The 18,681-nt window shown below is 43.8% G+C and overlaps 2 protein-coding genes across 2 annotated transcripts; both read left to right on the plus strand.

Annotated features, from left to right (window-relative positions):
• The first annotated feature begins 1,938 nt into the window (after positions 1-1,938).
• On the plus strand, positions 1,939-7,042 carry LOC144099247 (acetylcholinesterase-like). The gene is made up of 3 exons (XM_077632420.1): positions 1,939-3,581; positions 5,286-5,435; positions 6,792-7,042. Exons 1-3 carry the CDS (start codon positions 2,014-2,016, stop codon positions 7,006-7,008), a joined length of 1,935 nt encoding a protein of 644 aa, XP_077488546.1. The 5' UTR covers positions 1,939-2,013; the 3' UTR covers positions 7,009-7,042.
• A 3,073-nt stretch (positions 7,043-10,115) lies between these two features.
• LOC144099248 (acetylcholinesterase-like) lies at positions 10,116-17,192 on the plus strand. The gene is made up of 3 exons (XM_077632421.1): positions 10,116-11,761; positions 14,699-14,848; positions 15,699-17,192. The coding sequence occupies exons 1-3, from the start codon at positions 10,194-10,196 to the stop codon at positions 15,898-15,900; spliced, it is 1,920 nt and encodes a 639-aa protein (XP_077488547.1). The 5' UTR covers positions 10,116-10,193; the 3' UTR covers positions 15,901-17,192.
• The last annotated feature ends 1,489 nt before the right edge of the window (positions 17,193-18,681 follow it).

An 18,681-nucleotide genomic window follows, 5' to 3' on the forward strand; every position in this document is an offset into this window, starting at 1 on the left:
TACGGGAGATGCTACGTAGGAAGAAGAGATAGGTGCATGAACGCAGAAGTATTGGCGGGAGTGAGCATCTGACCGATAATTGGCGCCGGTGCCGCGGCTGAACGCTTCAGTTAAAAAATATGCACGTCCTGAAAACGTTCTCTTCTCAACTTAGCAGGGAAATATACTAAAACTACTGTATTAAAAAGAGAATTTATAAAGCGCGTTTGCAAAACATCTCTTTCGCTGTCTGTAAAAAGAGCTGATATATCTCGAAGCAAGAACGCGCGACTAACGCCAGCATGGTAGACTGCCGTAAGGAGTTTTGCGTTGTCTGACTGGCTCATGCTTAAGCTGCTATCTATTCCGTGATGTGTCGCTACAGCAAACCTCAGCTGAAGGCCGCGTCTTGTTCAATTCATTCTTTCCTGCGTCCCTGTTTTTTGCACGGTTAAAGTACGACAACATTAAGTTACAGATCCCAATATTAACGCCCTGCTTGTAAAGTAAAAGTCTGTCACAAAGCCATTCTTTATAAACAAAAAAGCATCTTTCTTCCAGCCTCCTCAACAGGACGTGTATTCAGGAAAGCTGCCATGTCGAAAAGGTCGATCTGATCAGAATAGCTAAAGAAAACTGCAAAATACTGTACAAGATTACAGTGATAGAACTCCCAATTTCACCACCAGTCGGTATACCATCTAAATGTACTTTTACTGTTGACTGCCAAAAAGCGACCCGCTCTTTCGCAGAGCATCGTTGGCTAAATTGGGCTTGACCTTCGTTGCAGGTCGCGCTGCCGTAGGCTCGCCCTGAATACGAGGACAAGGTCTGAGATCGCTTCAGATAGCGCGCACAGACCGTCCGTAAGTTTCTAGTGATCTGGTGCTGCGATCTGACCTCCATGTCAGGTTTCGGGCTTTCTAGTGAAGCGAATTGCGTCCAATTTTGTCAGTGTCTACGCTGTCTCTCGCTGGAATCATTGCTCTGCAAGCAGTTGATATTATGGCGCCCTGCATCCTTGGGAGATAAAAGCAGTTTACGTCTTAGTTTACCGTAAAGTTAGTATGACATTAGTGACCGCCATATTTGAAGTCAGCTACTTGAACCGGACCGTTTTCCCGCACAGAAACGCGCCCGGCGCGCAGTTCAATTCATTCCCGTTTAATGTCTTGAATGTCGCTCCTGGCTTCAATGCTTTAACGTTGCGACATAAAAATTAGGCATTCTGTTCAGAAGGAAATAAAGGTGACGGGAGCTATGTCTTTTTACTGACGAATAAAATATACATTTTTAACTTTAGGCTTACGGGGATTTCAATTTATTTGGATAATATGAACCACTTTTTCTTACGTATAATCAGCCGTCTATATGCACGGGTGAGCCAAAAGATTTTTTTACGTTTTGTCATTGTTGCTCGTTTTTGCTTTTTTGCCTTCCAAATCAGACTCGGATACCACTAACTTTCTGAAAAACTTGTAACTAAGGAGCGATAATGTCACAGATACACGGCAAACTGTTGAGGGAAGCAATCTGTATACAAATAAAAAGAGCTTCCCCTTGACCGAATAATATCCCACATCAAATTGTTTTGAGGTCAAATTAAGCCCTGTCTAACGACGGCCTGAGAGGTTAACAAAGATAAAATGCGAAGCAAACTTCTTTTGTATTAGCTCTCTGAAGCGGGCTTGCGTGTACGTGAGTGTAGATCACAGAAAGATTCTCTCAGCCAACTTGTTTATTTTCGTTACGCTAGCACTAACTCAATGTCGCAGACGTCTTGGCTCCAAGCTACGCCGTATGGTGCCTTTTGTTATCTAACAGTTGTATAATCGAAGCGAAATCTACCCCCTCTCCGCGTCGACAGAATCGATACTTCCGATAGTGAATACCACGTCCTGCATTAAAGATGCGGCATTGACCCACTTAGGAGGCTGAAGCGGGCAAGAATGATTGGACTTCCAGAAATAACTGTTCAGTCGATCGTCGCTTGTCACGGTGCAAGCCGCGACCGCGGATGGCCTGTCCACGATCATGGTGATGTGTCGCATTTTTTACCAGCAAATCTTGGGACCTTTGTTGGCAACCTACATCGTCAGTGCCACCGTTCGTGAATCGCCCCTGATTCGAACCGACTCTGGTCTTGTTTCCGGCATCCGGGAGGCTGTTGACGGCAAAGATGTCGACATGTATCTGGGCATTCCATACGCTGAACCTCCTGTGGGACTTCTCCGCTTCAGCAAACCGGTTCCTGTCAAGCCATGGAATGGAACTCTCAAAGTCAACAAGAGGCCAACGCCCTGCCCGCAGACCGTGCACTACCAAACGGACGAAGTGAGCTTCTACTACACCAAAAACTCGGAAGACTGCCTGTACCTTAATGTCCGCAAGCCGGCGGCAGAATGCAACGACACCGCCTGCGACACGAAGCTTCCTGTTGTCGTCTTCATCCACGGTGGCACATTCCAGTGGAGCGACTCGGGCCTCTTTATGCACGACGGCAGCAACTTTGCAGCTCTTACTGACACCATCTTTATCAACTTCAACTACCGCCTCAATGTGTTCGGTTTTCTCTCAGCCGGAAACGCGGAGGTTGCTGGAAACTGGGCCCTGTGGGACCAGAACCTAGCGCTGAGGTGGGTTCAACGCAATGTCAAGAAGTTTGGTGGAGACCCAACAGAAGTCACCATTATCGGACACAGCGCAGGTGGCATTGCTGCCGGATTTCATGCCATATCGCCGGAAGCCTCTGGGCTGTTTAAGAGGATGATTCTCCAAAGCGGCAGCCCGATCAACGTCGTAGCTAGCTTGTCAGCTCGCTCCGTCGAGAGTGTTATGACACTCGGCTCGGATTTAGCGTGCGACGGAGTTCGCGATCGCAAGCTTGGCGTCGTCATGGAATGCTTGAGAGGAGTGAACAAGAGCCTGCTGCTGGGACAGCTAAGCGGCGTTGATCTGCGGAAGAGCTTTCATGGGCCGGTCTATGGTGACGAATACCTTCCGAAGGACCCGCTTCTTCTCAGCACATGGAAGGACAGGATCATGAGCGAACAGATAATGATTGGTACCACGTTCAACGAAGGCTCCATATTTCTCTACAACGCCATGAAGCTCGTACCGCAGCTCAGAGACCTGCTTAAGGATGACTACAGGTCGACCATTACTGTAGCAATAAGCACTACTATGGGAATTCCCCTGAGAGCTTCGAAAACGATTGTGAAAGCCTATTTCACGGACTCCAAAGCCGAGCATAGTGAAGACGAAGTCCTTCAGATCCTCAGCAATATCCTCGGAGACGGTCTTTTCGTGTGTCCCGCCACAATATTCGCGGACGCGGCGTCACAGCAGAAGATTCCCGTGTACAGATACGTGTTCGATTACAGGCCGTCATTCAGCTTCTGGCCTGAGTGGTTCAAAGTCGCCCACGGTGACGACCTTCCTTTCACTCTGGGTTCGATGATCTTTTATAATGACCGGAGCAGATTTGACCCCGGTATTCGGCGGGAGGATTACTACCTATTCGGCAACCTAAAGTACACTGAGAAGGAGAAGGACTTCATGAAGGCGATGGTGGCATCGATGTCGCAGTTCGTCAAAACAGGGTAAGTGTGTTAAATCAGTTAATCTTTGTAATAATCATGCAGTAATAGGTTCGACGAATACAATTAGACTTGAAAATGCTTCGAATACATTTAGCTGCGAGCAGTGAAAGTGGAAACGCGTCCGTAAACTTTTGCTTCTTGTGATGTGGTAGTGTGCTCTATTTTTAATGTGCGCTCCTTTATTTTGCTTTTAATGCGGAGCTGGTCACCGCAAAAATCTTCTTTGGGGCATGCTGTATCATTAACCCTCATCTGTAGTTAAAACAGTAGCCAAAGAAGGCAACTTCAAATCTTGTTTGCCGTTGAGTCCGATGACAGGACAGCTACGTGGTGCTATTTGACATAAAGAAAGATATGCTTTCTCGAATACATTTAGTTCGCATTGTACGTAGAATGGTGTGGCTAGGATCACTGGCCAGTAGATAGTGGGTTCTTTTATTACAGCTCATATGTTGAAACATTTCCGAAAATGTACAATCAGTTTTGCTTCGTCGGCAAATAGCTTAAAATTCCTCTTTCATGAAAAACCCTTACCGAAGATGTCTTTCACCTTCACCGAATAAAAGGAAACTCTCACTCTAAGAAAATGACATTTTTTTACCGTCGAGTGGTATCGCACTGCAGCTTTAGGTAGGCTATCTCAAGACGAAAAGCGATTGTTAAAAAAAAGTCAGTGGAGACACTTATGACTGCTTACCTGTGAGAAGGTGTAAACTTGCCACGTCACTTTGTTGTGAACGCAGTCGGCGCGCGCTGCGACGTGATGTAACCGGATGCCACGCAGCTGGCAATTCTACCTCTGCATGGCTCTATGTCGTCGCCGCTCCCTTTCAGATATCCGCGCAAACTTTGCGAGGCAGTTGCCGCCGTACAGCAGCCCGCTCTCTGCCTTAAGGGTAGGACGCGAAGCTAATGGCTTAATGCTCATATATGCAAAATTGGTGTTTCTGTACTTAACACTCATAGATCTTTTGAGTCATCATAACTCTCCTGGCTCAGTGGTGCAGTGGTTAAGCGTTGCGCCACTGCCCGGGATGGAACGGCAGGGGTTGCCGCCGGTGGAATTTGGGCGATCCAGGTTGTCGCGAGGAACATCACGAGACCAATCATTAACCGGACCGCCACCTTCCAATTTGCATGAGGGTGCCATCTTTAATGGGTACCATCGAGTGTCAACGCACGCACACAGCGAGTTTTCGCTGAATAAGGCAAGTAAGACTGACGCCTTAAAAACATATTTACCTCTTTGCCCAGCAAAGCATTCCGGCTTTTGCGGCCATATGAATAGCCTCAAGGAGCCACCGCGATGACTCAGTGATTAGGGCGCATGACTGCTGTCCGAAAACACACTGGTTCAATCCAGGCCACGGCGGCCACATTTCGATGGAACCGAAATTCGAGAGGACCGTGTACTGTGCGATGTCAGTGCACGTTAGAGAACCCCACTTGGTCGAAATTATTCCGGAGGCTTTCACTACGGCGTCCCTGATAGCCTGAGTTGCTTTAGGAAGTTAAACTCCATAAACTGAAATGGAACTGTATTTGCTCAGATTCAAAGATGAAGGTCCTCAGGCATCTGCGCCACTTGAACGCCTAGAGCGTTGCTACTTGTCAGTGAACGCCATAAAACAGAAGATAGTGACGAACACCATGTTATACTTGACATACTTGTGTTAAATTGGGTTACCTTTCTTTTTGTTTTAGAAACCCGACTGTACCTGAAACCCAAAAAGCATGGCCAATGTATTCTTCGTCGAACCCGGAGTACATCAATATCTCACCCGGCAATACAACCCGCCAGTTCGGACCGAAGAAGAAACTCTGCATGGTCTGGAAGAGTGTACTGTTGAAGGAGTAAGCTGCTTTCATACACATGTATAAGGAGGTGATACACTCACTTATATCAAAAGTCCTGCAGACCTTTTGACGCATTACAAAGAAGGGGAGTCATCAAATAAAAAAAACTACAGATCCGCTCTGAAAGGCAGAGCTAAGCATAGGAGTAAGTAAACAAATAGCCGAGCATCGTATGATTATAAGCGAATCGGTGGGAAAAAGTACTAAGGCAGCGAGAAAAATACATATTTAGTAGTATAAGCAAATACTACAGAGGTTTGGTCAAGACAACAATAATGCCACAGTCAGAAATCGCGAAACACGTCATAAGTCTAAGTTGCACATAAAGGTTGCATAAGGCACATAAATCTATGCTTTTTTTAATTCAATTTCAAAATAATAGGATGAAAAGTATTGTTAAGGCCAAGAAGTGCAATAAGATGAAAACGAGATATCCGCGTGTGATTAAAGTGACTGGCGCGACTTGCGGCATACCGCGGTAAAATTGGAAGCTCCATTGAAGTTGCGTAGTAAACGTGGGTAACTGTTGTATTGCGTCACACGAAAGAAGCATCGCAGTGCTATTTGCAGCGACAGGTTTAATGCGGACATTTTTTGTGCTATCTACATACCTCAGAAAATCCGATTTTACATCCAAAAACCGCATGTTCTGAGTGTTATTTTTCTAACAGAGTGCCTATACGGCACTCATGCAGGTAAGATCCTATTTGCGCTAAACATTTTTGAGGCACTCTTTGTCGAAAATTTTAGATTTTGCTTCGTACTCTCAGCATCAAAAATTTATCGCCGAGGGGGGTGGGGGGGTGGGGGGGGGGGGAGGGGGAGATGCCTTATTTTTCTCGCCTTTCATCGCAACCTTGCTATTCAGTTGCTTTTGAGTCAAAAACATGTTTGAATGCTAAGGTTGGGGACGTAAAATCGGTTGAAAACCTCTTTAGAAGGAAGCAACATGGTATAAAATTAGAATTAACGCTATAAATTTTCGATTTAATTGTTTTTGCAAGGTATGTATATTATCTAAAGTGAGTGATACGGCGGCTGATCAGGGCTAGAGAGAACGTCTGCAAAATAAGTTATGATGCTAATTTCATGAAACAACGTGCAAAAGACTTTATTGCTATTAAGGAACTAGTAACCTGTTGACATGAGTTTAGCCGGTCGACTAGGGAGCATGAATTGTTTAAATTCCAAAAGAATCGGAATTTAAAATTCGGCTACCATTAAATTTAAAGGATTACCCTGATACGACGTAGCAGAAAGGCGTCCCATTTTATGCTAATGGTCAGCAGAAACAGTTCCATACTCATTTCTTTGCGTGCTGTGGTAAACTGGAATGTTGATTATTTCCTCTAGTGAACCAAAGGCTACCACCCAGTCACAACAAAATAAGCGCACTCCCCAGAAAACACCACGCAGGACGTCGTCGGCGGCCAGCAAAAAGGTGCTACAAGGGCCGGAGAAGCAAGTGTCAATGGCTCCGGAAAGTTTATTTCTTGCGCATTACATTACCATCGCATGTTTTGTATTCGTATTGTCTGTGCACATCAATTCATGCTTAAGTTTTTTATGACCAATAAAAGTTGTTTTTCTGTGTTGTATATTCAGTCGCAAAGTTTTCTCTTTGTTTGGACTTCCACACGATACGCCTTTTAGCGGCCCAGTACCAAATGCGTGGACCCAACATTTCTTAGTTATCATGACATTTCGTTGTATATTGTTTCGTTGGATAAAATTGCGTTGCATATCATGATGGGAAGCTGTTCCGACAGGTGTTAGCCAGGAATCAGTTCCATTCCGTGTCAGAACATTGAGCGTTGTTGCCTCGGGCGCCAGATGATGAGACTGATGAACTATCAGCAAAAAAAAAAATACTAAGAGCACGACTTCACCCTTCTGTCGTCATGCGGTGAATCTCTCTCCTTATTTTACGGTGTTATTTATTTTTATTTCGGGTGGAAATGAATGGAGTGCTTGAAGGCTTTGACAGAAATACACACCCGTAAAAATTAACTAAGTAAAACTATTACTACTGTATATTTCCTTGTGATACTGGAGAAAAGTTTACTAGAATCGTAGCGCAAAGATATGCATGGCCGACGACATCATTTTCGAAGCATAAGTCGCTAACATGGTTGATATACGTAGCTGACATATATATTTTTAACAACTTCAAATTTATCAGCGGTGCCACTCAAAATTGAATCGCAGACGTCGAATAATTGAACCCTATTCGACTCAGAAACAAGAAGCTGATTAATCCGCTAAGTGTTATTCGAAATGTGCATGATTTAGTTAATATTACTTGATTCACGTGCGTATTTTGTTTTTATTTTACTTATTGTGTTCCGTGATGCACAGTACTTTCTCCATGGCTTTCGTGTCGGTCGTGATATTTTTTTGTAATAATAAATGAACTTCATAGTTTGGAAACTTACGTATTAAGCGGTTGTTTTGTTAATGATAATTTTTTATGGCACAAAGACTGCTTTTGTCCAAAGAACGCCATGGCGCTGGGTGTTTTTGCCTGCACAAGCATTGCTTCGTCTAAGCTTTGTTATACACGTATATCTTTATTGCACACCTTTCACACAATGCCTTCCTGGAGGTATGTAAGGAATAAATAAATAAATAATAAGTAAACAAACAAATAAATAAATGATACCTTTGCGCGTATTTGAGGTTTGAATCTAATGTAACCATAAAAATTTATTCTGTCTGTCAACTACGATTTCTATTTTATATTACTGCTTCCTGTGAGTCGTTAGAAAGAGAGAAACGACAGGATATAAAGCTATTACAGGCGCTCCGGCTATCGCTGTTGAATAAAGCTGCCTTCCAGAAGAAATCGGATGATTCGAACGTTTCATGATCTAAAAAAAGCCTAGCTGCTGGAGTCCTGTTGTTGTCGCACAATGAAAAGAAACAGCGGAGCCTGTTTGCTAGATGGGGCGCCCCAGGCATGGAGCTGTACAAGGCTTGGAGCTGCGCAAGTTTTGAATCTCAGCAGTAAGCTTCACAAGTTCGTCCGGCTAGGACGGTTTAAAAAATGGACGTATACATTTTTGGACTGGGACATTTCTCAGTCCTGCTGAAAAAAAAAAAAGAACCAATGATGAATTTCAAACAGAGCGCATGTAGAAAAATAAGTCAAACTTATGTATACGGCTAAACGTACCAGAAACGGCTGTATGTAGTCGTCCTCTTTTCGTTTTGCATGCTTTTCTTTCCTTGCGCTATTTTTAAATTATGCTTGCTCCAGAATGTATAAGAAATGTATCCATTATACGTGTATAAGCATAAAATACATGCTGTAACTAAAGTGACTGATTATTCACTTGCAGAACGCCCCGCTAAATTACCTCGAGCATACAATTAAAATACAGTTATAGACGAAATCCCAATTAGTCTCAACAATGTTGTCACGCCCCTTAGGGCAAAAAAAAAACAAATACGCAACTCTCGTATATAACCATGTTTTACAAACCCACTTAGATAAACAGTAGTGGCCTTGACGGCGCTAATCGCCGCGTTACCTGAGGAGATCGGGAGATGTAAAAAATTAAAAAAAATGAGCCCCTTTTCTGCTGTCACCTACAAGACGCTACCTTTTGTTGGTTAAGGTGGGCAGGCACAAGGCGCTTTTACAGCCAGTGATCGGCGGCAGAATGCGCCAAGAAACATTTTGGTACAAACACAAAGCGTTTAGCTTGCAAACTTAAAAGAAATATTCAGTGCAATGTAATCCTTGCTGCTTTAGTTATGCGATTAGTTGACGGGGCTATCAACGCTTCGATCTGTCTTAAGCAAATCTGCAGTTAAAGTTTTTTTGAAGATAAAGTTTTTTTCGGTCTCCAAGAGATGGTGTGCTTGCCAGCATGGTCGTGTAATGGATGGTTAAACTTATTGCTTTCATGATAGCGCTAAATAATTCTAAAATTAAAATGCGAAAGTAGGGCAGCCTCTCTGCTTCGGCCCGAAGGTGACCATTTCCAATCCTGAAAATGATGTAAACTTGTCTCTAAGGGAGCAAAAGAACCACTGTTGCAAGATTAGAAAAAAACAGGCTGATTTTCAGAAGCGAAATGCCCCATACAGCCAGCTCCCAAGAACTCCACGTTCCTTTGCTTTCTGAGAGATTTGATATTAAAATTATGCACGTTAGGCAATATTACTCGATCTTACTTGATAAATGAAAGAGCGAGAAAGTATAATACTTGATTTATTTTAGCAAACGCGAGATAGCAGAAAACTTTGACTAAAGCGTAATCCAGAACTGATCCGGCTTGGCGGCGTGCTGTCACGGTTGTAGAAGTGCGTCACTGTATCCTCACATGCTAAGCCAGCAAGAAATTTGGCTCGATGATAGCAGTTAGCCTTCAGGGGTATTGATTAGCACTGTTTTCTGGTTCATCAATAGAATGTGCCCAACGCATTCATCTGGTCGTACATAAAGGTGTGGTCCAGTAACCATTTATTTGTATCAAGAAAAGAACTCCGCTTTTCGTCAGAACGAGCAATCCCGCAAGTAGCGCTCGCCTGGCAAAAGTCCGATCTCTTGCTCCGCCGGAGTACTGCGGTGCCCTTCACAGCCATTGCGTACTGTCTTGATGCCCAAGATATGGAAAACTTGGCTCGAGTCATAACTTGCGAGAGATCAGCCGGAGCGGGTAACAGTGAATACACCTACGAACGCACCGGGTAGCGCTCGCATTAGCGAGGTCAAAGCAGACCAGCGAGGTTCTTGTGGTCCCGAACATGGGCGACTTTCGCACGTTTTTCCTGTGGCTTGTCGCTGCGTGCTTGGTAATAAGCATTTCTGATTCCACAAGCCTTGAATCGCCTGTTATCAAAACTGAATCTGGTCTCGTGTCCGGAGTGCGGGAGACAATTGATGGCAAGGAAGTGGACATGTATCTCGGGATCCCGTACGCAGAGACCCCGATAGGCGCCCTTCGCTTCAGCAAACCGGTCCCCGCTAAGCCATGGAATGGAACACTTGCAGCGAACAAGAAGCCGAAGCCTTGCCCTCAGACCGTCTACTATCTCACAGACGAGGTGAGCTTTGACTACGCCAGTAACTCGGAAGATTGCTTGTATCTCAACATTCGAAAGCCCGCAGCGGAGTGCGAATATGCTGTATGTGACACTAAGCTGCCTGTGATCGTCTTCCTTCACGGGGACAGCTTTCAGTGGGGCGACTCAGGCCTCTTCACTCACGATGGCGGAAACTTCGCGGCTTTGAGTGAAACTATCTTTGTAAGCTTCAACTATCGTCTCAACGTTTTCGGTTTTCTATCGGCTGGAAACGAAGATGTCTCCGGCAACTGGGGCCTGTGGGATCAGAACCTTGCATTGAAGTGGGTCGAACGCAACATCCGAAACTTTGGCGGCGAACCCTCCGAGGTAACTCTGATCGGACACGGCGCCGGAGGAACTGCCGCCGGGTTCCACGCCATATCGCCACAATCTTTTGGACTGTTTAAGAGAATGATGCTGCTTAGTGGTAGCCCTATGAATATCCTGACCCGATTTTATTCTGGTTCGGTAGACAGAGTTATTGAACTGGGCAGAAATCTAACGTGTCAAGACTTGAGTAAGCAGAAACTGGGGCCCGTTATGGAATGCTTAAGAGAAATAGACAAGAACCGCCTAATAGATCATCTCTACGGTAGCGACTTCCCGAAGGATTCCTACGGACCAATTTATGGCGACGAATACCTACCGGAGGACCCGTTTCTTCTCAGCACTTGGAAAGAAAATATGAAGAATAAAGGGATCATGATAGGAAATACGAACAACGAAGGCACCTTGTTCCTGTATAGAGTCATGAAGATGCTGCCACGCTTCAAGGACCTTCTAATAATTGATCCTCGATCGGCGATTGAGAGAGCGATTCGCACAGCTTTTCGGATACCTGTGGCTGACGTGAAAACAATCACCAAAGCCTACTTCTCGGACTTGTCGTATGATCACGGAGAGAAAAATGTCATCCCCGTTCTGGGCGATATTTTCGGAGATGGTCTGTTCCTGTGTCCCGCCACGTTCTTTGCAGATGCGGCATCCGAACAGAAAATCCCTGTCTTCAGATACGTGTTCGACTACAGACCTTCGTTCAGCTTCTGGCCTTCGTGGTTTAAGGTCACGCATGGAGATGACATTCCTTTTACTCTGGGTTCCCTTGTGTTCTACGGTGACGAAAGCAGGTTCCTTCCCGGCGTTCACAATAAGGACTTCGAATTGTTCAAGCGACTCAAGTACACAAGCCAGGAGAAGGCTTTCATGAAGGAAATGGTGGCGTCAGTGGCACAGTTTGTCAAGACTGGGTGAGTTTACAACCAGCTGGATGGCTTAAGGATTCACGAATATTGGGAATTTTAATAGAGAATCCAATATCACCTATTCGAATCGCTGGAGGAATCACGCTCAAAATTATTTAAAAACAAATCGAATATTCTACCGTATTCTCGAATAGTTTTCGAATAACCCTGCATGAAGGGCGAATAGTGCACACCCTAGGGTCATTTTATTGGCGCCTGTTTGAAAAGCAGGCTTCAACTTAACACCGTCGCTGCCGCGCTCGGTCGATAAGATATAGAAACCTTAGCCCCTTGACGCGGTCTATTCGCGTGGTGGCGTTCGTAATGCTCATACGTGACGTCCAAGATCAGGCGGAGCCGCAGTACTCATGCAGGCCTAGCTGGCCGTGCTGTATACCTGATCTCAGAGGCCATGGCTGATACGTGGCCCTCACCCCTCTCTTCTACTGAGATGGCGTGCTAGTTTATTCGTTGCCATCCTCAGTAGCAACTGAGAATATTCCTATTCGTGTGGCATGAGGTCTATAGCGTTAACATAATATTTTAATGTTGCATATCATGTAGCTGTGAGCGGTTTTATGTCTTCTGACAGGTATAGCTATAACTGCATCATAGCGCCGTAACAAATAACAAGTAATAGCGTAGTAACAAAGTAGTGGCGTTGCGCTTCACAGCTTGGCCCGATTATTTATTACAAACGCATATTCCCACAAGTTGAGAATATTTGTAAAAATATTCTATACGTTTTCCATTCCGCTTTGTCACTATAGATTTCAGTTCGATCCGGTTTTTCGCTCCACTATTCGTATTCGATTCGATAGTAAAGCTACACAATTCACTAGCGAGGCAGCACTATTAGATTTCGCTCGGTTTTGAACAAGTGCTGTTCTCTCCCTCCCACTGTTGCGGTCTATTTCTCTTCGAATGAGCTCAGTTTGCGGTCTGTAGAAAGCAAACATTAGGGTTTGAAAGTGCTTTCAGATTAAAACTTTATTGTAATTATGTTTCTTTATGATTTCCTCAAAACTAAATGGATATGCGGGACTCTCGTCATGTGTAACTCAGTGAGTTGCAAACTCGGATTTCCTCTAATGCACTTGACCCCTCTTGATCTAGTATATTAATCATTTACGTACCAATGTTCCAGAACTGGAACATATGAAACTCGAGTATTGGTTCCCCTTCAAAATACACCCTTCTTCGGAATTTGTATTTTCGCATATTGACTGATGATTGTGATAAGCTTCTCAACTTTAATATTTACCATCAACTTATTTAAAGAATTTGAATTATTAGTGGTAAACAGACATATTTTAGGCCTTGTCACAGCCTATTTGCTGTCGAATCATTTCAATGAAAAAAAAAATCTTGAAGTAAGCGTAACACAGAGTTCGCGATTTTGTGGATGAAGAATACCTTGATGTCCTTTACTGGCACTGAGGTTTAAGCGAATGTTCGTTTCTGGAACATTGGCAATTAGCAGAAGCAAAATTCAAAGACAGGCGATACTCTTTATTACAGTCTCCCGCATGACTCCAGTTGTCGTAAATACTGTCCCATTTTGTCGATTAAATATGGCAGGTCTGCAGGTGTTAGCCGGCAGCGCGTTCATGCGCCGTGCTCTAAGCGCATGCTACGTGTGTTGTACCCGCCGCATGTCTTCGGGCTCTCACCCCCCGGCGACGTGTGGCGTCTGAGAGGTGTTTCGTATTGCTTGGGGCGCTTCATGACCAGGCGTCTCACTCAAAGGCGGCCAAGATTTCACGAAGCTAGCGGCAGGTTGCAAGCAGAGTTTGGTCACGCACCTACCACCCCCCCCCCCCCCCTCCAGCCCGCACAGGTAGAGCGCACCCAACCTGAAGACAGCGAAAACAGAGCGAGCACATGCAGAGGGAGCCACGTGATCAGAGATCGGAGCTACATGTGACTCGCCGCGGGGCGTGCGTATTATAGCAATGCTGTAGAAGCCACTGCTTAAGAAAGGCTTTCCCGCCTACGACGGCCTCTGAAGCGCTGAATGTGACAGCTCGCACGTTGAAACAAAACACTATTGAAGTATAGCGGTCTTCTGTATAATCTTGCAAATGCAGGCAGCTATAAGCTCGTCTTCAGATAGCAAAAAGAAACAAATTTTCACTGCACAGACCACGAAAGCTGTTTCATACGGCATTAACATTCGGTATGTGGAAAGAGCCAATATTTCAAAAGTGAAAACTAGAAGAAAATCTGCTTAGTCATTCCAATACTGGCCACAATTTTGTTAACACTTATTTTGGAAAGAATGTCTGAATTATCAATAGCAATTTTCGCCTTTCTAACGTTGCTTCATAGCGCAGCGTTTAAAACGTTAAAAAGACTCGCACGATTAAGCTCGGCAAATTTCGAACAAATTTTCGGTCTGTTTAAGTTTGAATAACTGACAGTTCACTATATTTTAACCAGGTATAATTAATTTTGTCTTATGAACGACGCAGTTCATGTGCCTACATTTCGGTGAAATATGATTATGTTGGCTACATGAAAACCCAGCTCGTAGTAACCGAGTGGTTTGAAACAAAGTAAAAAGGTAACTGAATATGTGTAATATACGTCATCACTTGCAGTGATGCAGCCAGAATAATTCGAAAACGAGTTTTTTACAAGGCGGCTCTTTGTGGTGGTTCATTGGTTAGCGCTCGGCTGTAGAGACCAAAGACGAGGCCCAGTTTCTATGGCACAGCAGGGGACCAGGAAGGATTCATCGAGATCCTTGGACCAAGACAAATTTTTTTATATTGCGAAGTTTGTTTCCTTTCTTGCCAAGAACCTTTCCTTTGTAGACGTATTACTGCGTTTGGGAAGATGCTAATGTCGAATTACTAGCCGAAAAGAAACATAATATGCTTGATGCAATAAATTCTTGCGTAATACTCTTGTAAACGGAATTATTGGATTCCTGTGCAGCCGACCTATGATACCAGGAACCAAACAACCATGGCCGAGATACTCGTCGTTTGACCCAGCGTATATAAACATCGCGCCGGGAAACACAAGTCGAAAAGATGGGCCGAAGCATGATCTCTGTATGATCTGGAAGCGTATTCTCATGAAGAGGTGAGTTGCCGGCTGAGGCTACAGTGAGATTTAGCTCTATTTCAGTCTTACGCGCTACTTATGAAGCGTTGACATATCTTTCATGAGGTGGATTTGTAATCAAATTAGCAATTCATTTTAAACTACGAAATATCATATGCCCAAAATATGCACTGCACTAAAATATCGGACCAATCAAAATTTAGAAAATACATGACCAAGGAATTACCAATGTTTTTACGTACCCTTCAGCCGTGTATATGTTCCAGGTAGGCTACAGAAGCTTTCGCGAGAACACCGCATGCACATAACCTGAGTAAAAACTCCGTTTTTTTTTTCTCAGAGGAATCCCAAATGGCAGTTAAGCCTTCGCATGCATACCAGTGATGCGTATTTTGCACCGGACCTTTGTACGAAATTAACTTCATCATTATGTCTTGTGCAGCGTACAGGAACGCCTGTGTGCAAATATTTATTTATTCATCTATTTATTGTACCCTCAGGGTCAAAGGCATTACAGAGGGGAGTGGGTTTATTAGGAGAAACAATGAAATAGAATACAGTGAAAATAGATATTACAGAAAAAATTTCCTCCAGAGTAAAACAAATAACAACACCCAGAAAATGTAAATAGTATAAAAACAATGCAATCAATGCAATGCAATGCAATAAAATTAATACGCTCCTATTCCAGCCGAAAACAGGCTCATCGAGTAATTTCCGGGTAACCTAGCAAATCTTAAAGGGGAGTGTATGAAAAGTAGTTGTACATAACGCGGAATTTTCTGGATCATGTGTGTCTAGGTGAACGTAAGTGCACAAGCGCCTGTGGGTACCACATATCTCACGCATGCACATGCGTTCCTTGCAGTGATCCAGAGACAAGCCACCTGAAGCTGCGCAAAAAACCTGTCCAGAGGGTCAGCACCACACAAAGTACAACCGGAAGTACATTGCAAGGAAAAGCGGAAGTTTCAGCGGGAGTGATTAGCACATTTCCGGCCCAATTCTCAACAGTGCAAACAATCGCATGGTTGTTGTTTGCACTGACCGTTTGGAGGTACTGGTCATGAAAAGCAATATTTAAGGCAAAAGAGGCGGCGTTCAACTTCTTGAAAATAGCATTTAGTCGAATCGCTGCTAGTTTCTGCGTTTTGCTACTTCTTAAGATAATATAAAAAAACACGGTAAGAAAAAACACTATTTGCCTAAACTTAAGAGCCGAGTTACCTGTGAATGAAAGTCATCTTTTAATTATTCCTACGAGACTTTTTGCCCCATATATTGATTACTCTCGACTTCTGTAAGGATGTAGACGGTGTGTTCGACAGAACTCTCGTTGTTACTTCTGACTGAAATAGAGAAAAATATAAAAGCCTCGTTCTTGTATGCCAAACAATTATTTGCGGTTAACTCTCACAAATTCGTAAAGCACTGAACAAAATAATAAGAGGTTTGAGTAATACCAGAATAATATAATTTAATATTTTCAACAGAGGATGATAGCTAGGAAATGCATTTACATTTGAGCTCCTCTCCGTGAGCTCTTCCTAAAACATACAAAAGTTTGCGAGAAGTGGTAACTGTGTGTGACAAATAATTGCAATCAGCCAGGATGCCCAGATGAGCTCGGATTCTTTACTTGAGAGCAATTCTAACGGGGGCAGAATTAAGCTCGGACATAATTAAGACAACCATATTTGGACTGCAGTCTTGTTTTCACCAAACGCGTAGAACAATTGTGATGTACGATAATTTTTTCGCAATAAAAACAGTTCGCAGCATCATTAGGACTTGTTAATGTCCATCCACTTAAGAGGCATCTCAAGCAGGGTCTCATGTATAAATACTAAAAATAAAAGGGAAACAGGCTTGAGTACGTGAGGACAAGAAAGGATTGAAATAAAAATTCAGATTAAAATTGAGCTTATGTGTCCCCCAAGCTTATTTTGAATTTTGGGGGCACTTGTTGATACTTTGAATTTTAATTGGGTATCCTTATGAAGAAGCAACGGATTTCAACATGCAGTTTCTGAGACACTTAAGAAATAGTGCAGGATGTGGGCCATGACGTACGGGCAAACAATGCTGGCAACCACATTCTGTTACGTTTTTCGTCCTACTCCAATGTGATTAGGGTCAAGGTTGAAGCTGCATCTAAGGCTCTTGAAGAGCAGTGTACACCCAGTGCATACCGCAATGTTCCAAAACGCGAATAAGAGTGTTCTGTTCTCTCCTTATTCATAGCGAACATACCAGAATAATTTAATGGTTTCAACAGAGGATGAATAGATATGAAATGCATTTATATTTGAGCTCCTCTCCACGTGCTCTTCCTAAAACATACAAAATTCTGCGAGAAGTGGGAACTGTGTTTCACAATGAATTGCTATCAACGAGGACGCCCAGACGAGCTCGGACACTATAAGTGCACCCCCCCCCCCCCCCACACACACACAGTGGGGAGGTCCCAGCGGAAAAAAACCTCCGTACTTCTCGCCCCGCCCCGAAACGAAGTGACGACAGTAGCTTTAGTGATCCCGTTTACGTCGCTCCATGTTAACAAGCATGTCCGCGCCCACTTGGAGCATGTGAAGATGTAAACCAGCTAAATATATAAACAAACGAAGACAGAACATTCAAGCAAGCGCCCGCACATCGGCCCACATGTCCTTCGCAAGTCAAGTTTATTCCACATTTTGTTTGATACCAAGTTGACTCCACTATTTATCGGTTCCAACATACAACGACATAGAAACTGCCTCCAGCAGCTGTTACCGTAAAATGAAGTTAGTTATGCTGAAGTGCGTCACACCATACTTTCTGGAAATTAATGACGTTAAAGACACAGAACCGTCATTATTTAGTACAAAAAAGAGTTAAGACCTTAGATTGCCAATACATGCGAAGGAAGTGTTGCTCCAAGACTGAAACGGCATCACCTGATTGTTGGGCCAGTGTGCAGTCTGCACATCCAACTCTTATCAACACGGCAGAAACATTGTGTGTCAATTTAACGGAATCGTAAAGCGCTGCCTATCAAGATCCAGTCATTCATTTAAAATCCTGTTTAGATCGACGTTCTCTGTCCAAACCTCGAGCATTCTCTGCTTTGTAATCCCCATAATAGGTTTAAAAGCATCAATTTGAGAGTGTTATATTCCATTTTTATATTTTTTTTTCTCTCCAACTTATGCATGAAAACACACGTATTCTGACTGCTATTGCAACTGTGGCTCATTACAAAGCTGGATGTAATCCTGCACTGCTACAGCGCGCTAAGCTAATAGTTCCGGTACGTCATTTCCGGCTTGTATCTGCGGCAGTTTTTTAATCAAAAACTGCAGCCTCCGCCATGCTGTTAATACTGCGGGAAGGAGTAATCGGTCGTATAATTACATCAACTTTCTCTCCAATCTGTCTTTTCCTGAAAAGCAGTGTTTAGCTTCAATCTGACACTTATTAATTATCGTTCGTTGATGGGTGTTTTCGCTACTGCTTGGACTGCCAGAAAAAGATGCCCAACTTTCCTGGATATCAATAATTGGCTCGATCTATTGGCCGCCGGCCGTGAACACTGGTGAATGGGAATGTTTTCATTCGTAATTCTGAGAAAACTACACAGTGCAGTGAGATCCTCCTCGAGCATGATGTACTGTGCGCTGTAGATGATTCTTGCGCTCGCCACAGCTTTTGACGACCGTGGAAAAGCAAAGAGATGTAGCTAACGTTTTAAATTTTATTCGTAACTTTTGATCTGCACAGCAGGCGGTAGCATCGACCCAAGCTAGAAGTACTTGTCCAGGTATTCTTGGCTTGACGCAACGGGAGGTTCGTTTAAAAATTTATTTATA

The sequence above is a fragment of the Amblyomma americanum genome, chromosome 7 (assembly GCF_052857255.1).
Source record: "Amblyomma americanum isolate KBUSLIRL-KWMA chromosome 7, ASM5285725v1, whole genome shotgun sequence".
Lineage (NCBI taxonomy): Eukaryota > Metazoa > Arthropoda > Arachnida > Ixodida > Ixodidae > Amblyomma > Amblyomma americanum.